Here is an 18,050-nt window from a genome sequence, read left to right as displayed (position 1 = left end):
TTAAAAGGTTGTTCAATTTTGCATAAATTATAAAAACATTTAAATAGTTAAAATAAAAACAATTCTTTTGAAGTTAATTGTTAAATGTACTATTTTGTTGGTTCTCAGTTAAGTATTTGTGCAATTTGAATTTAGTAAAATGTATAGTATGGGTTTGTCGTAACCATTTGCATTTACATGTTTCTTGTTTGAATTGTTTTCGAGGTTTTTACCTGCACGAGACCAACCACAATCCTAAACCTTCTAAAAAAAACTACAAAATAAAATGAAGACGACAAGGAAAAATTGTGTGGTCCTTGAGTAAAACCCAGTCATATAACACTGCAATGACACAGCCATCCCTTTCAAGCAGGGATTCTACACAATTTAAGGCAAGACTTGACACAAGCCGTTGTAGCATGTAATTCACAAATGTTTTAACATATAAAAACAATTTAGACTGGATTATGATGCCAACCCGTAACATAATAAAATATATATTGCACCATTACATTGTTGTTCTGCCAATTCAAAATTCTGCTATATACATTCAAAGCCATCCATAACCTAGCTCCACCGTACCTCTCAGACCTCCTTCATCCTTCAACCTCCACCCGTTCCCTCAGGTCCTCCTCCTCCATCCACCTCTCAGTCCCACCTTTCCGTCTGGTCACTATGGGGAGCAGGGCCTTCAGCCGCTCTGCTCCCCAGCTCTGGAACTCACTTCCTCCTGACCTCCGTAACATTGATTCCCTCACTCTCTTTAAAATCAGACTCAAAACTCACCTGTTCCGTCTAGCATTCCAATAATTACTCTCGTTGCTCCAATCTGTCTGTTTGTTTTATGCTGTTTTATCTTTTATTGTTGTGTATTTTATCTCTGTAAAGTGTCCTTGAGTGTTCAGAAAGGCGCTGTTGAAATAAAATGTATTATTATTATTATTATTATTATCTGTAGAAATTAAACTTTATTAACATTTCCAGTAGCTTACTACTGAATGTGTTAATGAGATAAATACATTTTACTGATTATATGTGAATATATTTATATATGTTATTTTGACTAGGATGAGGTTAATACAAACCTAAAATGTGAATGAAATGTAAGTCAATTTTTGTTCCATCAAATACTTTACACTATAAATATCAGCTGGGAAAGAGAGACAACACCAATTTACTATATATTATTGAGCCTTTTATAATTTAGCTGTTTTATTTTCATAATTTTAGCAGCAGACCACAGTCTCGTTTAATTTGAAATGTCGCCAATTAATCGATGGAGGGTTCAATAGAATATTCCAATATTAAAATATTCAATAGCTGGAGCCCTATTCAGGAATTTCAGTAGTGTTCATTACAAAAGTACTTTGTATGACATCATGGTTGTTATCTTGTGCGCCCAGGTAACACAGGTTGTTGTTTCCAGGGTGAAGCTCTGACAGAAGTGAGACCAGGCCACTGTCTGCCCTGTATCTCCTCATCTGGACCGAGTATCGACAGCGGTGTCACCTTCTTCTGTTTGTTCAATACCTCTGATCTCGACTTCCTGCATGTGCGACACTTGACGCTGCCCCTGTGTGTCTGTGTGAGTCTCTGTGTGCATTTCTGCAGGCTGAGGATCAAGTTGCACATTGTTCTTTTCATGATAGCATTTTTCTGAGTCCCTAAGAGGATCTCAGGTTTGAGTCTCAGGCCATAAACACGCCGTCTCAGTTCACGTCTGGATGTGCGACTCTTGGTCCACAAGACAGGCAGCATTGATATGCACATGTTTACAATCAAATTAACCTGCGACACACACAAACAGACCAAACGGATCTCTGTGAGCACAACTAAACCTGCAGGATGTGGGTTAACTCTAACCCTATTTTTGCTACAAAAAGATTGAAAGAGTCATATAACACTTAAAATGTAAAGTGCTTTGATCGTCCACACAACAAAAAGCACACTCGAATAATTTACCTGAAGCTTGGAGGAATAGTCACAGCCATGTAATTTGGCAAAATCAAGCAAGGCTTTATAATTTGAATGATGGGGCATTTCATGTTTTAGCAGCCAGTAAAGGCATGTAAACCCACCAATTATTGCCTCATGTTCCATGTTAATCACTGGCTCAAAGGCTTCAGTGACCAACAAGCCTACAACCTGAAAGCTTATTGGTTACTTCATAACACTCATTTACTTGTAATCAGTGTACTGAATTTACAGTATTGACTGCTTTTGCTTGCCGTCACCTTGTCTAAAAATGTTGGAAAAAGCAGAGCTATAAAACAAAGTGTATCTAATGCTGAATTGAAAAGCTAGATTTGCTGAACCAACACGAATTAGTGGTCATAATGCTGTTAATATTTTGGTTTAGGTTATATTTTGTGAGAGTCTGTTTAATATTTGATTGCTGTCATGCCTAGTAAGTAAGGGTAATAAGAGTTTAGGTTAGTGTTATTTTGAAGTACAGACTTTTACCACATTCTTCTGGCACTCAAAGATGCTTTCTCTCCTCTCCTCTCCCTCATCATTTCCCAAGGCTCTTGTCCTGTCTGTCTACTAGAGTGCTTCTCTGCATTTCTCCTGAAAACTAGTGATGCACCGATATGTAAATTTGGGGCAGATGCCGATATCCAATATTAAGATCACTTTTATGGTCGATAACCGATATTTGGCAATACCGATATACTGACATTAATGCTTCTAAAATCAGCAGATTTTGTACAGAATGAAAATGATTAAAGCAGAATTTACGTTATTATGTACACACACCACACACATTTATGCTTCTGAGATGATTTAATACATTGTTAACATGACTAAACAAATACACATCACCCCCCTCACCCTCTTAAACTGGCAAACAAATGGAGATGAGATGGAAAAAATATCGTTAATATCGGTCCGGTTTAATTTATCGAACCGATACCGATATTGTCAGTGGCAGCTGGCCAGTAGAGGGCGATAGGGCACCGCCCTCCCAGTTTTCCCCAGTGTTTTTAATTTTTATTTAAAAACAATTAAATAAATAAAATTAGCAATAATCACATATTCTAAGTTAATTGTGTGTTTTGTAACAAAAATAAATCATATATATATATATATCTATATTGGTCTCTGCCGGTCTCTGCCGAGCGGTGGAGGCTGTGGGCTGTGTTTCAATCGCCCAAACAGGATGGGACCAGCCGTCCAATTGTTGACAAGAAAATCAAAGGGTAGGAATGGGAATGTATCCAATCAGCGTCGACGTTGTTTCAGAAGCATGATGGGTGATAGAGCTACCGCCAAAGGTTTCGTTGGTGTTCGGTAGAACTCGGCAGAGTCGTTTTTGGTCGTGACGCAGATGTAACATGGACGCCGCCAGTGACTACAACCAGCATGGATACCGGATCTCAGCAGCCACTGAATTCAGTTCGGTCTCTTCTCCAGTATCCGTTCGAGAGGAGAACTATGGTGGAAAAACTTTATGTCAAAGAGCTTGGACCAGATCAGCCCGACGTAAAGATAAGCCAGCAGGAGAAGGAGAGAGGTAAACTGTACACACGAGGCTTCTCCCGAAATTGGTACACCAGGAAGGCTTCGCTAGCTGGATGCAATCACGCTAATGAGTTATTTTGCTTTCCGTGTTTGTTATTCAAAACGGCTGGGACAGATAAGGCATGGATGAGTCAGGAGTTACAGACACGAAACATTTTTCTGAGAAGGTGAAGAAACAGAGTCATCCTGGGCACACATGGACAACAACACGGTGAAGCTAGCCATGCTAGGCAGAGCTAACATTGCCATGCAGCTTGACGAGGGAAACGGAAGAAACGGAGGACGTTTGGCCAGGGAGAACAACAGCAGCTGGGTGCAGAGGTAAGCTGTGCATTACATTTCTGTGAACAAGACAAATCAGAAATCCTTGGTTGTCCCACAAACCGGGACATTTGTTTAATAACATGTTTAATGTGCAATAACTGTAAAAACTAATTTCAACACACATACTTATTATACATATTTAATCACGTAAATGTGTATTTCATGTAAATTTGTACATTCATCAATCTGATTCCAGTTTACTTGTTACACTTCTGCTGCAGCAAACAAATTTCCCAGCTTTTGGGACAATAAAACATTTCTGATTCTCAATTAGATGTTTTTACTTCAAATGTAAAAACATCTGATTGAGAATCAGAAATGTTTTATTGTCCCAAAAACTGGGAAATATGACATTTGTAAGAGGATACTGATGACATTATTTCCTATTAAAGTGTTTCCTATGTACTTATCTGTTGTTTTTTTATTTATCTACTTTAAAGAGGATTAAGACTTTCCTGAGGAACACCATGACACAGGATGGGCTGAATGCTCTTGCCATGCTCTCCATGGAAAAAAAGCTTGTCACAAACATTCCTGACTTCAATAAAAAGCTAATCGAGAGCTTTGCCACTCAGAAGGACAGAAGGGCAAAATTGTCAATGCGATTGACAAGATTTTTTTTTTCAACAATGGCAATGAAGCAGGGGGCTCCATCTCGTCTGGATGGACTGCACCCAGTGGGGTATACTTTGGTCTCCTGGAAGGTGTGGAATATTACTGGTCTTTCTCAAAAAGTTAGCATATTGTGATGAAGTTCATTATTTTCCTGTAATGTACTGGTAAACATTAGACTTTTATATATATTAGGTCCATCACACACAACTGAAGTAGTTCAAGCCTTTTATTGTTTCTAATATTGATGATTTTGGCATACAGCTCATGAAAACAAAAAATTCCTATCTCAAACAATTAGCATAATTCATTCCACCAGTAAAAGAAAAGTGTTTTCAATTTTTTTTAAGTCAACCTTCAAATAATTATGTTCAGTTATGCACTCAATACTTGGTCGGGAATCCTTTTATAGAAATGACTAATTCAATGCGGCGTGGCATGGAGGCAATCAAACAGTGGCACTGCTGAGGTGTTATGGAGGCCCAGGATGCTTCGATAGCGGCTCATCCAGAGTCTTGGGTCTTGCATCTCTCAATTTTTTCTTCACAATATCCCACAGATTCTCTATGGGGTTGCAGCGTTGACAATCTACATACTAGGATTTAACGCTGTTTGCCATCAGCTTTATTAGATCCTGAGAAAGATCAACAAATTAGCATATGAAGCTTATATCATGTATAAATATCCAGGATATTCATACAATCGATAGAAATTCATACACCAACTTTCTTGGTCTATATTTAATCCAAAGATTAATATTTAATTTAGGAAATTTAATTAATAGCAAAAGTTTATTTATTAAACAGAAGACTTAATGGAATCTTTGCTTATTCAATAACCAAATATACACCACTCTGTGTTTCATTTCAAAGAGTCAGGTTTAAAAAGTTAAGAATTTATTACTAACAATTTAAAGATGACAATTTAAAAATGACAATTTATAACAGCTTTGATATTAAAACTTGGTATTAAAAGCAACCTGTGTCTGAATGGAAGCTAAATTGAAATGCATGTGTTTGGATGCATGGATGGAATGTCAGAAGGTTCCTATCAGAGAGAGAAATGTGTTCTGGGTGAAAGAGTTGTTTGGCAGCTGAACTAAGTAACTTCTTAAAGGAAAAGCATCGGAAGCTAGGGCTGCTCGATTATGGCAAAAATAATAATCACGATTATTACGACTGAAAGTGAGATCTCGTTTATTTAGGACGATTTTTCAATTTATGTTGATTTTATTTGTTTTTATTCAGTCATAAAAATACTCAGGGCACAATCAGGACAAAAATAAATAAGAAACAAGATGATCACTAAAATAACTCCTGATTCCCAGTATAAAAAGACCAATATACTTATAGCTCATAGTCTATGGCCCAAGGGCTATAGACCTTGGCTTAACTCATTTAAGTCTAACCAGTACAGACCCAAATACCAATATCTTGCAAATACGGTCAGCAAGAATTATACAGTGGTATTTCTAACAAATAAACGCAAATAAATTGATGTTCACAAAATGTTGAATAACATTTATTGAGTCGTGTCAAGGTGCTGTACGAGTGTGCACTAGCACCGTGTCCTCAGAGAGATTAGTTATTATTTATCAGCGTGAGGAACTTAATTCTATCTATTTCTACCTTATTTATAAACTATTTATTTACAGGTCCATTAGTTAATGTAATAATTGTCCCAACCACAGCTGCACCCCCCACCCCCCAACCTGGTCTCACAGCAATCAGTGGCAAGCTGCACGTGTGTTTAGCGCGCCGCACGCGCACATTTAGCCGTTTTTAGTGAATCAGGAGTCCGCAGGTGCGGTGTGTGTGTCACTCACTCTGGTTACTCCAACAAAGAGCCGGCTCTGAGAGCTGTTTCTTTAGTGACTGACACATCACTACATCATTCCCTTTCCTAATGTCCCGAAGAATGGTCCGGAGCGCAGGCGGAGTGTTTAGCTAACCTGAAAGAAATGTCAACGAAAGTTATCCAGAAAGTAGCTAAGGGTTAGCAGAGATGTTTCTGAGGTGTTCGCTAGGTACTTTTAAGATTTAAAAAGGGGGTCTGAAAAGCTGTTGGAAATAGCGTCAAAGTCGCCAAGTTGGCAACACTGTGGGAGGAGCGCTTCATCTGCAACTCATGGCAGTGCAAGTGGGAGGAGCAAATTATCGGCTTGTTTTGTTTGTATAATCGTTCAAAACTCAGATCGTAATTGTGATTAAAATTCGATTAATTGAGCAGCCCTATCGGAAGCTATCTGTCGGAAGTGTCTGCCTCACCCAGTTAGGAGACCCCCTGTTGGATCCGAGATGTCAGGTTGAGATGATGACCTCCGAGCAAGAAGTGGGTAGAGAGACCTTGGTGCGACCAAATCGGTCCTGAGATGTCTCCGGGTCATAACAACTGATGGAACTGGTTGCGTCTAAAAAAATCAATAACTCTGAAGGAGTTTTGCATCAGCTGGTGCAGGTGGCGTTAATTTGGAGCAATTCTATCGGCGTGACAGAACAGCTTAGGTGGAGGCTTCGGGCGGCCGACCGCATCCTCTGGGAACTCTTGTGCCATGGAGAGCTTTTGGTTGGTTCAGAACTGAACTCGAACTGAGGAGTTTTTGGTTTTATTAAAACTCAGGACATGCCCTCTGAGAGATAGAAAGCTTTGGTTATGGAGCAAAGACATGTGAGGTGCAGTTACCTTTACCCTGAATTCAGTCCCCTGCATGGTGTGTAGAAGTGTATATGACCTTCTGGTTACTGATCAAACATTACTGATAATCATAAATAATAATTATAATTCACCAAAGAATAAGAAGTCATTTCAGTAATTAAATACATTTATAATGAACCATGATAATTATTTATGATGATTATTTATGAACTTTGTAAAAAACAGTGGAGAGATTATTAAAAATTATTATTTTAAATCTTGAAGTGTCCTTCATCTTGAAACAGAAAAGCAGACAGATAAAAGGCAGTCAGATTAAAGATGGTTTTAGCAGACTTTACGTCTCCTGTGATGGATAATCTGTAGACAGAAGTACAATTTGACCCAGCTCGACATAGCTGGGGAAGTGTGACCTTTGGGTCACAAATGAGGCCATTCATGTCACTACAGGGTTCAGGTCAGGAGAGAAGGCAGGCCAATTGGGCACAGTAATACCATGGTCAGTAAACCATTTACCAGTGGTTTTGGCACTGTGAGCAGGTGCCAGGTCGTGCTGAAAAATGAAATCGTCATCTCCATAAAGCTTTTCAGCAGATGGAAGCATGAAGTGCTCCAAAATATCCTGATAGCTAGCTGCATTGACCCCACCCTTGATAAAACACAGTGGACAACCACCAGCAGCTGACATGGCACCCCAGACCATCACTGACTGTGGGTACTTGACACTGGACTTCAGGCATTTTGGCATTTCCCTCTGACCAGTCTTCCTCCAGACTCTGGCACCTTGATTTCCGAATGACATGCAAAATTTGCTTTCAACCGAAAAAAGTACTTTGGACCACTGAGCAACAGTCCAGTGCTGCTTCTCTGTAGCCCAGGTCAGGCACTTCTGCTGCTGTTTCTGGTTCAAAAGTGACTTGACCTGGAGAATGCGGCACCTGTAGCCTATTTCCTGCACACGCCTGTACACGGTGGCTCTGGATGTTTCTACTCCAGCTCAGTCCATTGCTTTCGCAGGTCCCCCAAGGTCTGGAATCGGTCCATCTCCACAATCTTCCTCAGGGTCCGGTCACCTCTTCTCGTACAGCGTTTTCTGCCACACTTTTTCCTTCCCACAGACTTCCCACTGAGGTGTCTTGATACAGCACTCTGGGAACAGCCTATTTTTTCAGAAATTTCTTTCTATGTCTTACCTTCTTGCTTGAGGGTGTCAACGACGGCCTTCTGGACAGGGGTCAGGTTGGCAGTCTTACCCATGATTGCGGTTTTGAGTAATGAACCAGGCAGGGAGTTTTTAAAAGCCTCAGAAATCTTTTGCAGGTGTTTAGAGTTAATTAGTTGAATCAGATGATTAGGTTAATAGCTCGTTTAGAGAACCTTTTCATGATATGCAAATTTTTTGCGATAGGAATTTTGGGTTTTCATGAGATGTATGCCAAAATCATCAATATCTGAAAGAATAAAAGGCTTGAACTACTTCAGTTGTGTGTAATGAATCTAATATATATGAAAGTCTAATGTTTATCAGTACATTAGAGAAAATAACGAACTTTATGACAATATGTTAATTTTTTCAGAAGGACCTGTATATGCCTCTCCCAGCTGTTTGTGGAGAACGAAGAAGACACATGGATTTTTGGATTTATGATTGCTAGATCTCTTATGATTTGAGTAGAAGGATTTCTGGTATTTCGGAAATTTGGAAAGTCGGGGGTGACTGGAGTGCTAAGAGTCTGACATTCGCAAACTAGAGGTTCTAGCTGAAATTCCGGTGTGCAAAATGGATGGTCTTGGACAGAGTTACTTCACAGTATGGAGAAATTAAACCCCAATTATTTGATTCACTGAAGGACTGAATACCGGCTAAGAACCTCAAGACAGAGAGTATATTATCTCTGCCGGCCCTGAAACCACTCTTCTAATCTGAATCTGGTGCGCTTGCAGCCTTGAGGCTGTGAAAAAGAAAAGCCCCACAGAACAAATTGGGGTGTCTCTCAATGCCAAGGAACCTTGCCTTGATGTCTTGGCCCTGCCCCGGTTGCCTAGGAGATACGTCTTCAGGAACCGCCAAGACGTGTTCCAATGTTCATGTTCTACTGGGCCATCTGCTCTCCGTTTGTTAGCCGTTTAGCTAGCTGAGCAAGGATACACAGGAGGTGTCTTGTAGCCTGGCCTTGGTCAAAAAATTCCCAGAATACAACGCAGTATTTTCAAAAGAATGGCAGATCAGAAGCCGGCAGTAACTTTGGGGCAGATTTAAAGTTTAAATGTAAGTCAGCTAGCTGATATCTGAAACTTTTTTTGGATCCAAAGAAGTTATATATGGTTGGTTAGATGCTAGTTGTTGCAGCTTTGGTGGCTTGCAGGTAGTAACTCGCTTACATATTTAATTTGACAAATATGTACAGAATTTTAAAAATAAAAGCTTGTTATATGTGCATATTGAAACTTGTACGTATAAAATACAACGTCATCTCCCGTGTCATGTGACAGCATGTGACCGCCGCGGTCATGTGATGCAAGTCTTTTCCATTTAACCATTTTCTTTGACCAAGGAAGGACAGTGTCCTCGTAAGCAAGGCATCTGGCCTCGCAAGACATCGTTTTGTGAGGCCAGATGCCTTGACATTGAGAAACGCCCATGGAGATGGATGCTGTGTGTGTGCAGTGACCACAGTTAACCATTTCCTGTCTATGTAGTCCATGTAATGTTTGTCTGATCTTGAAAATGGTTGTACTGAAACTACATCTTGTTGTACTGATGCTGGTTTATTGACAATACATTTCTATTCTATTCTATTCTTTCATTTTGAAAGTATCACTTCCGGTTAAGTCGTAATGTTTATGTTTAAAGAAAGAAGAAAGCTCTGGATCAGTGGTCCTCAATAGAAGACCCGTGGGTCATGTTCGGCCCGCAGGCCCCCTCTTTGTGGCCCCCGAACCCCAACCGCTCCATCAACGTGTTGGAGATGTGCTTTCCTAAAGCTTTCTACAGATGACTGGTAATATCACCAGATGTGGTTAAAGTCGGACTTTAACCCCTTTTCATTTAAATATTTAAAAAGTTAATTTTGTACATTAATTAAAAATAAACAAGTGATGCTTAGCCTGGATGGAGGTCAAGCAAAGCCCGGCGGCCCAAGCAGGCTTATAGAGCACTGGGGGAAACCCTGACATTCACCCTCTTTACTACAGACTCTACAGGTTTTACACAAGTTTACACAATATTATCGTGTATCAGAATAATTTCTGGGACAATGTATTAGCCAGAAAAATGTTTTATGGTGACAGGCTTATCTACTGGGAAATGCGTGTGAATGTGTGTGTGAATGGATGAATGACTGATTGTGTTGTAACGCACCTTGGGGGTTTCCAGGACTTTAGAAGGTGCTATATCAAATACAGGCCGTTTATCATTTAATGTTCAGTCTGCAGTGTTAAGCGGTGTTCATCGGAATTTAACAGGTTATTCTTTGTACCTGGGCACTCTTTTCTATCAGTCCAACTCAGACAGACAGACAGACAGATAGGCAGACAGAGAGAGAGGCAGACAGAGAGAGAGAGAGCTTTTGTCAATAAGACAGATGTGTTCTCAGTACAGTCACACCGGAGAGTAAAAACAGCTGCTGTGAGGGGCGCCTGAAAATGACTTTTAAATAACAACATTTTGACTGAGGCCCCCACCTCAAACACAGAAGCAGCAGAATATTCCCAGACCCCCCGATGTGACACCACACAGCAAGCAGACTGACTAATATTGGTTCACAGTGTGTGTTTACAGCTACAGAACACACACAGCCAGAGTGCTGTATGAATGTGTGCAAATGTCAATCTGAGTTTACTGTGTGTGGACAGGAATCTGTGCCAGTTAACGTCCGAGTCTCAAAGAGTGTGTTTCTGTCTGTCTGCGTCTGTCAAGCTGGATGTGTCTATCAGCATGCCACTGTTGTTTTACAGCATGTGTGTGTGTAGTCACCCATGCTGTTGGTGGAGCTGCACCACATCAGCAGACAGCCGGTACATAACAGGTTCAGAACTCCGAACAGCAGGATCCTCCATGACTAGAAAAGACAAACACAAAAATATGTTAAACTTCAACAAAAGAAGAAAAAAAACTTTAAACTAAAAAATGAGCAATAAACTAAAAAAGACTGAAAAATATACTCTGATTACAGCAACAGATGGCCTCTTAAGGTTTGTTCAAACAGCTCCCCTGTACAGCAGGGGTGGGGAAGCCTGGTCCTGATATTCTAACATCTCTCCTCTGATTGGTTAACTGCAACGCGACTCTACCACTGAAGACTGATTTATACTTTTACGTCTGCATTGGTATAAGGAGCCTAAAGCCTAATTTATACTTCTCCGCCATCTCTGCGGGGGGAGACTATTGTGTTTACATTGTTTTAATGTATTTCAGAGATTTTGAACAAAAGCAAATTAGTCCCTCATTCCCCTCCACCTCTTCTTGCGATCGGCACCTCTGAAACCATGTTTCTCGTCATTTCTGACCACAAATAAAACACTTGCAGCATTTATTTGTACTCCTTCAGTCACGGGTGAATAAACATTCATATTTTCAGACTTTTCACGCTATGCATTCTTTAATCTGCTCCGTGTCCACAGCTAAATATGTCTTTACTTTTTGAAGGGGCAATTGCAGTGCTGTTGATGAATTTACAGGAAGCAGTGTCCTGACCAATCACAAGCTTGCGGTCTCTGTCACTTTTGACATATAGTTAAAAATTTGGGCACGTCTCCATCACCCTCTGGGAGCCTGTCAGAGTGCCAGTGCATAATGGCTTTGTGTGTCTCCACACCGAAACAGACGGAGAAGTATAAATTAGGCTCAAGTCTCCTCCCCTTCCGGTCGGCTCATGAGTCAAGGTCAAGGTCAATTTTATTTATAGAGCGCATTTCCAGCAGCAAAGCTACACCCAATGCGCTGTACAAGGTAAAACAAATCAACAATAAAAACCTAAAATAAGATGAGCACACAACAGTCACAATCTATAATAAAAACTGTTAAAAACTATTAAGATGCTCAAGTCAGCCTGCATTAAAAGCCAAATCAAAAAATTGCGTCTTAAGAAGGGATTTAAAATGCTCTAGATTCTGTGTTGTCCTGATGTTGAGAGGTAGCTTGTTCCACAGTTTGGGCCCAACCACAGAGAAAGCTCTGTCGCCGCGAGTCTTGTAGCGGGTTTTTGGAACTGTTAAAAGAGCTTGAGAGCTGGACCTCATGGTTCTGGCAGGGACGTAAGTGGACAGCAGCTCAGAGATGTAAACTGGGGCCAGGCCATGAAGGGATTTAAAAACAAAAAGTAAAATTTTCAAATGGATCCTGTAAGAGACAGGAAGCCAATGGAGAGAGGCCAGAACCGGGGTTATGTGATCCCGCTTGAGTGCCCATAAGAACAAAAAAACCAATGCAAGTGAATGGGGATAAAGGAGCCATTTTCTAATCCACTTACGCTCTGAATTACACATGTTGTGTATATATTTAAATTATGTGTAATTCAACTACATCTGTAATAATAATAATCAACTTGTAAAAATTCATAAATGCTATGACTAGAAAACCAGATTGTTTTTACGATGTGTCTATTTTGTGCTTTGTGTTCTTATTTATTATGTGCAGCGCTTTGGTTGGCTGTAATGCCATGTTAAAGGAGCTTTATAAATGAATGTGGTACGATGGTATGGTATAAATAGGCACGGGTTCCATTTTTTCGCATGTGGCTTCTGGGACATGTGAATTTCGGCACTTAACATAGGGCTAGACAGGAAATGACAAACGGTTTCAGTGTAAAACCCCCAGTAATTTTCAAAGTAAAAGACTTTTACAATAGTGTATGGCTGCAGACCCGGAGTCCGCAGATTCAGGCCAACTGCTGATTCAGACTTGTATTGTTTTTGAGGCAGCCCCCTCTAAAGGATGAGTGTTTAATTGCAACTGTAGATTCAAAACATGCCTTTAATTACATTACATGTGTAAATGAATTTAGAAATATCAGAACTTTATAAAAGCAACATAAAAATGATGTCATTACTGGTGAAGCATTACACCAAACTATTAAAGAATTGACCAGTCTTGTTCCGTCAAACTGAAAAATCTTTTTGGTGTGTTACTTTACATACACACAATACACAGTGAAAGTACATGGCTCCTCAATCCAATGCAGGACAGAAATATCAGCACATTCTTTTAAATCTACAAGTGCTGGAGGACATGCCATTCATTTTACATTGGCATCAATTAAGTTTAACTTAACTCATCTTTGAGACAAAATGTTCAGACATAAAGGTGTCCATATGTGCTTAGGCTGCAGTTCAATGATCGACTTTGTTGTCTTTTCATCTGAGCTGTGGCCGCATGTCTTGTACACTCGGGTGAAGAGAGGATTGGAGCTGTCAAATGACCACTACCTGATGGTGAGTTGACTACAATGATGGGGGAGGATGCCAGTCTGGCAGGCCCAAATATATTGTGAGAGTCTGCTGGGAACGTCTGAGTCTCGTGTCAGAAGGAGCTTTAATTCCCACCTCCAACAAAACTTCCAAAACGTTCCGGGAGAGGCAAGGGACATTGAGTCCAAATGGGCCCTGTTCCGTGCCTCCATTGTTGAGATGGTCGACCAGAGCTGTGGCCAAAGGGTCGTCGGTGCCTGTCGTGGCGACAACCCCCAACCTGCTGGTGGACACTGGCGGTTAGGGATGCTGTCAAGCTGAAGAAAGAGGCAGCTGATAGGTATTGGCAGTTCAAGCGGAATGCAGCTTGGGTGGTAGAGGAGGCAAAAACCCAGGCATGGGAAGAGTTCGGTGAGACCACTGAGCAAGAATTTCATACGGCTTTGAGGAGATTCTGGTCCACCATCTGGCACCTCAGAAGGGGAAAGCAGTGTGCTACTAACACTGTTTATAGTGGGGATGGTGTGCTGCTGACCTCTACTTGAGAGGTTGTGGATCGGCGGGCAAAATACCTCCTTCGAAGGAAGCAGAGTCCAGGGACCTGAGTTGGGCTCTCCAATCTCTGGTGCTTAGGTCACTGAGGTGGTCAAAAAGCTCCTCGGTGGTAAGGCTCTGGGGGTGGATGAGATCCGCCCAGGGTTCCTTAAGGCTCTGTAGGGCTTTGTTGGCTGACACGGCTCTGCAATTTTTTTTTTTTTCATTTTTTTTTTTTGCAAACCTTTTATGTGTTTTGTTTTTAATTGTGAATAAATGAAAATAAACTTTAAAAAAAAAAAAAATATATATATATATATATATATATATATATAGCGTAGACATCGGGGTCAGTTCCACTGGACTGGCAGGCTGGGGTGGGTGTCACTCTATTTAAAAAGGGGGACCACAGGGTGTCCTGAGCCTCCCTGGTAAGGTCTATTCAGGGGTTCTGGAGTCCTTGGATTCAGGAGGAGCAATGTGGTTTCGTCCTGGCCGTGGAACACTGTACCAACTCTATACCCATAGGGGGATCCTGGAGGATGCGTGGGAGTACACCCAACCAATCTCCACGAGTTTTATGAATGTGGAGAAGGCGTTTGATTGCATCCCTCGGGGGCCCTGTATATGTGTGTGTGTGTGTGTGGGGGGGGGGGGGGGGGGGGGGGTTGTTCTCCGGGAGTATGTGGTACCAGACCCTTTTATACAGGCTGTTAGGTCCCTATATGACCGATGTCAGAGCTTGGTCCATATTGCCGGCAGTAAGTTGAGCTCGTTCCCAATGAGAGTTGGACTCCGCCAAGGCTGCCGTCTGTCACCAGTTCTGTTCATAACCTTCATGGACAGGATTTCTAGGCGCAGCCAAGGTGTTGAGGGCATCTGTTTGGTGGCCTGAGGATCGAGTCTGCTTTTTTGCAGATGATGTGGTCCTGTTAGCTTCATCAGAACACGATCTACAGCTTTCGCTGGAGCGGTTCTCAGCCGAGTGTGAAGCAGCTGGGATGAGAATTAGCTCCTCTAAATCTGAGACCATGGTCTTGAGTAGGAAAAGGGTAGAATGCCTTCTCTGGGTCAGGGATGAGGTCCTGCCTCAAGTGAAGGAGTTTAAGTATCTTGGGATCTTGATCAAGAGTGAGGGAATTTTTGACCGGAGGAGGCCTGAAGGGAGACCCAGGACATGTTGGAGGGACTATGCCTCTCACCTGACCAAGGGAACGCCTTGGGATTCCCAGGGGTGGACCGTTAAAGCGCCCGAGCGCCAATGGCGCTAAATTTTCTCGTCGGGCGGTAAATACTTGACGACTTAAGGTTGGTTTATGCTTGACGCGTCCGCGAGGTCCGCACGGCTCCGCGCGGAAAAGTAGCGTCATTTTGCATCATTTTAACAACCACGCCCCTCCACCGCGTCTCCGCACGGCCCAAGATTTCCGCAACGCGCACCTCGGAAAATTTCTAACCACGCGGACGGTCGGACGCGGAAAAACATGGCGGACCGGCACGGCAGAGGTTCGTAAATACAGACATTTGTATGATTCAGCTCTCAGAGATCACCGTGATCAACATGTTGTTAATAATTCTTGGAGAGAAATAGCTCGCACCGTCGGAAAAGACGAGGACGCTGTTAAAAATGCTGAAATACCATGTTGTAAACAGTGATTTCTACTTCTACTGTGGTGTAGTGTTGGATGCATGCTGTAGAGCTCCATGCTGCCCCTACAGTTTGGGAGAATATTGGCTCACCGCAGAGACGAGCCGCACAAACCATAAACGCTGCGAGTTGTGAAGCGCGTTCCAGCCGCGAGCCGCATCACCGCGTGGAAAGTGAATGCGTCAAGCATAAACCAAGCTTTACCGCCCGGGTGGCGCCCAAGCCTTATTTGTCATTTACACACTGGCTTTCACCTACATCATGGCCCCGCCCTGTAGGAAGCCGCCGTTTTCGTTTCGCGCGCGTGAACCTGCGCGCCTCTAGCCACGTTCTGCACTTGTACGATTCGTGCACGTACTGCACATTCTAGTTATAGTCACGTGAACTATAAGTTCACTATTAAAGACGAAGTGGAACCACGCTAGAAACACACAAGCACGCAGAAAGATCGCGCCACCACAGGGATGGGATTTCTTGATGAAATCTCCAGCAAAACGCTTTAAAACTGGTGAGGAGAAGCGAGACAGTTCGAAACGGTATGAAGCAGAGAAGCGTGTGCGTAGGTGGAATGATTCTTGGCGGTTTAAAGAAGAAGGGAGGCACAGAGAATGGCCGTGTTCGAGTTGAGCAGCGCATCGCCTGGAAAACAGGCGAGAGAAGACGGAAGCAGCGGGGGGAGTGGCTGAAAGCCGGCGTTTCGCCGGGGACACACCGGCCGCGGAAGCGCCCGAAGCGCCAAGAAGCGAATTGCTCACGAAATCCGGCCGCTGCTCGCCGCTCCTCAGTTCAGATCAGACGCGCCCCATTTGAGGCGCGCCTCGGCTCAGCTGTAGTTTTTCTTTTAACTACTTGTCCTCCATTTCCTCTCTCTTTTCTCAGCTCTTTTCCTCTACGTGTGTGTGTGTGTGTGTGTGTGTGTGTGTGTGTGTGTGTGTGTGTGTGTGTGTGTGTGTGTGTGTGTGTGTGAGAGAGAGAGAGAGAGAGAGAGAGAGAGAGAGAGAGAGAGAGAGAGAGAGAGAGAGAGAGAGAGAGAGAGAGAGAGAGAGAGAGAGAGAGAGAGAGAGAGAGAGAGAGAGAGAGAGAGAGAGAGAGACAGAGAGACAGAGAGAGAGAGAGAGAGAGAGAGAGAGACAGAGAGAGAGAGAGAGAGAGACAGAGAGAGAGAGAGAGAGAGAGAGACAGAGAGACAGAGAGAGAGACAGAGAGACAGAGAGAGAGACAGAGAGACAGAGAGAGAGACAGAGACAGAGAGAGAGACAGAGAGACAGAGAGAGAGACAGAGACAGAGACAGAGAGAGAGACAGAGAGAGAGAGAGAGAGAGAGAGAGACTATGCTGTGAACCAGTTGTTTCTGCCAGTTGAATCTCTTGGATTTTCCTGCATGTGTAGCTCGGGGGTGACGATGGCTGAAGATATCGCGTCAGCGTTCACATTTGTTTAATTTTCAATTTTAATTCTGGTGCCTGTTAGCAGCTGAAACATCCTCACGTGCTTGTGGATATCATATATTGTATATGAAGACCTGACTGTAATAATTAAAGGTTATCAGCTGTAGGTTTAGTGTGCTCATAGGAAACGTGACAAAAGAAAACAAAACACATTTCTCTTTATGGCCTATATGTGATTTATAGAATACATGTGAACAACTAACATTTCATGTTCTACCACCGAATGTTTGGATCAAAATATGAACCAATCAGATCTTAGATCAGGTGAGAGCCAGGCGTTTCCCATCATCATCTAGGTTTTGCAGCCGAGGGAGAGCAACTGCAGCGCCTTGCTCCAAAATCTGCGGCCGCCTTGATCTCACAAGTTTATCGTTGTCTACGTATGCATGACGTCAGAGCAAGTCGGCATCAATTCGGACACGAATCTAACCGGCATGCACTGCTCGCCGATCACCGCTGGTCTAGTCTGCGCAGAACTGGCTCATCTCGAACACAGCCGATGGCTCGAATACAGCAAAGCGGAGTTGGTGATGTACTGTGTTGTATGCCGGAAGTATGCGACGACAAAATCGTGTTTTGTTGAGGGAACAAACAAATTCAAACTTGAATACGTTATTATGTTTGTGAATGTGTACAAAATAAAGGTTTATTACATTTAAAACAGTTCTGTTATTATTTTGACTCGTTTTGGCAGCTGACCAGTGGGGCCGGTAGATTCTTGGTGGGGCCGGTAAATATTCAGAGTTACCGGCCCGGCTGGCTGGTTGGTTTTTGAAGTTAATGTCCACCCCTGATTCCCCAAGAAGAGCTGGCCCAGGTGGCTGGGGAGAGGGAAGTCTGGGCCTCTCGACTTAGGCTGCCGCCCCCGTGACCCAACTCCGGATAAGCGGAAGAAAATGGATGAATGGATGGACAAAAGGTAA

General features: G+C 42.6%; 1 protein-coding gene across 1 annotated transcript in view; it reads right to left on the bottom strand.

The window, feature by feature from the left end:
* slc30a6 (solute carrier family 30 member 6) overlaps positions 1 to 18,050 on the bottom strand; it is a 158,357-nt gene that overhangs the window by 115,425 nt on the left and 24,882 nt on the right. The window contains exon 4 of the mRNA XM_054738519.2: positions 11,066 to 11,150. Within this exon, the coding sequence (XP_054594494.2) occupies positions 11,066 to 11,150 (85 nt within the window). The remainder of the gene's footprint in view (positions 1 to 11,065; positions 11,151 to 18,050) is intronic.

The sequence above is a fragment of the Nothobranchius furzeri genome, chromosome 12 (assembly GCF_043380555.1).
Source record: "Nothobranchius furzeri strain GRZ-AD chromosome 12, NfurGRZ-RIMD1, whole genome shotgun sequence".
In the NCBI taxonomy this organism is placed as follows: domain Eukaryota; kingdom Metazoa; phylum Chordata; class Actinopteri; order Cyprinodontiformes; family Nothobranchiidae; genus Nothobranchius; species Nothobranchius furzeri.
This window is presented reverse-complemented; position numbering and strand designations above follow the sequence as displayed.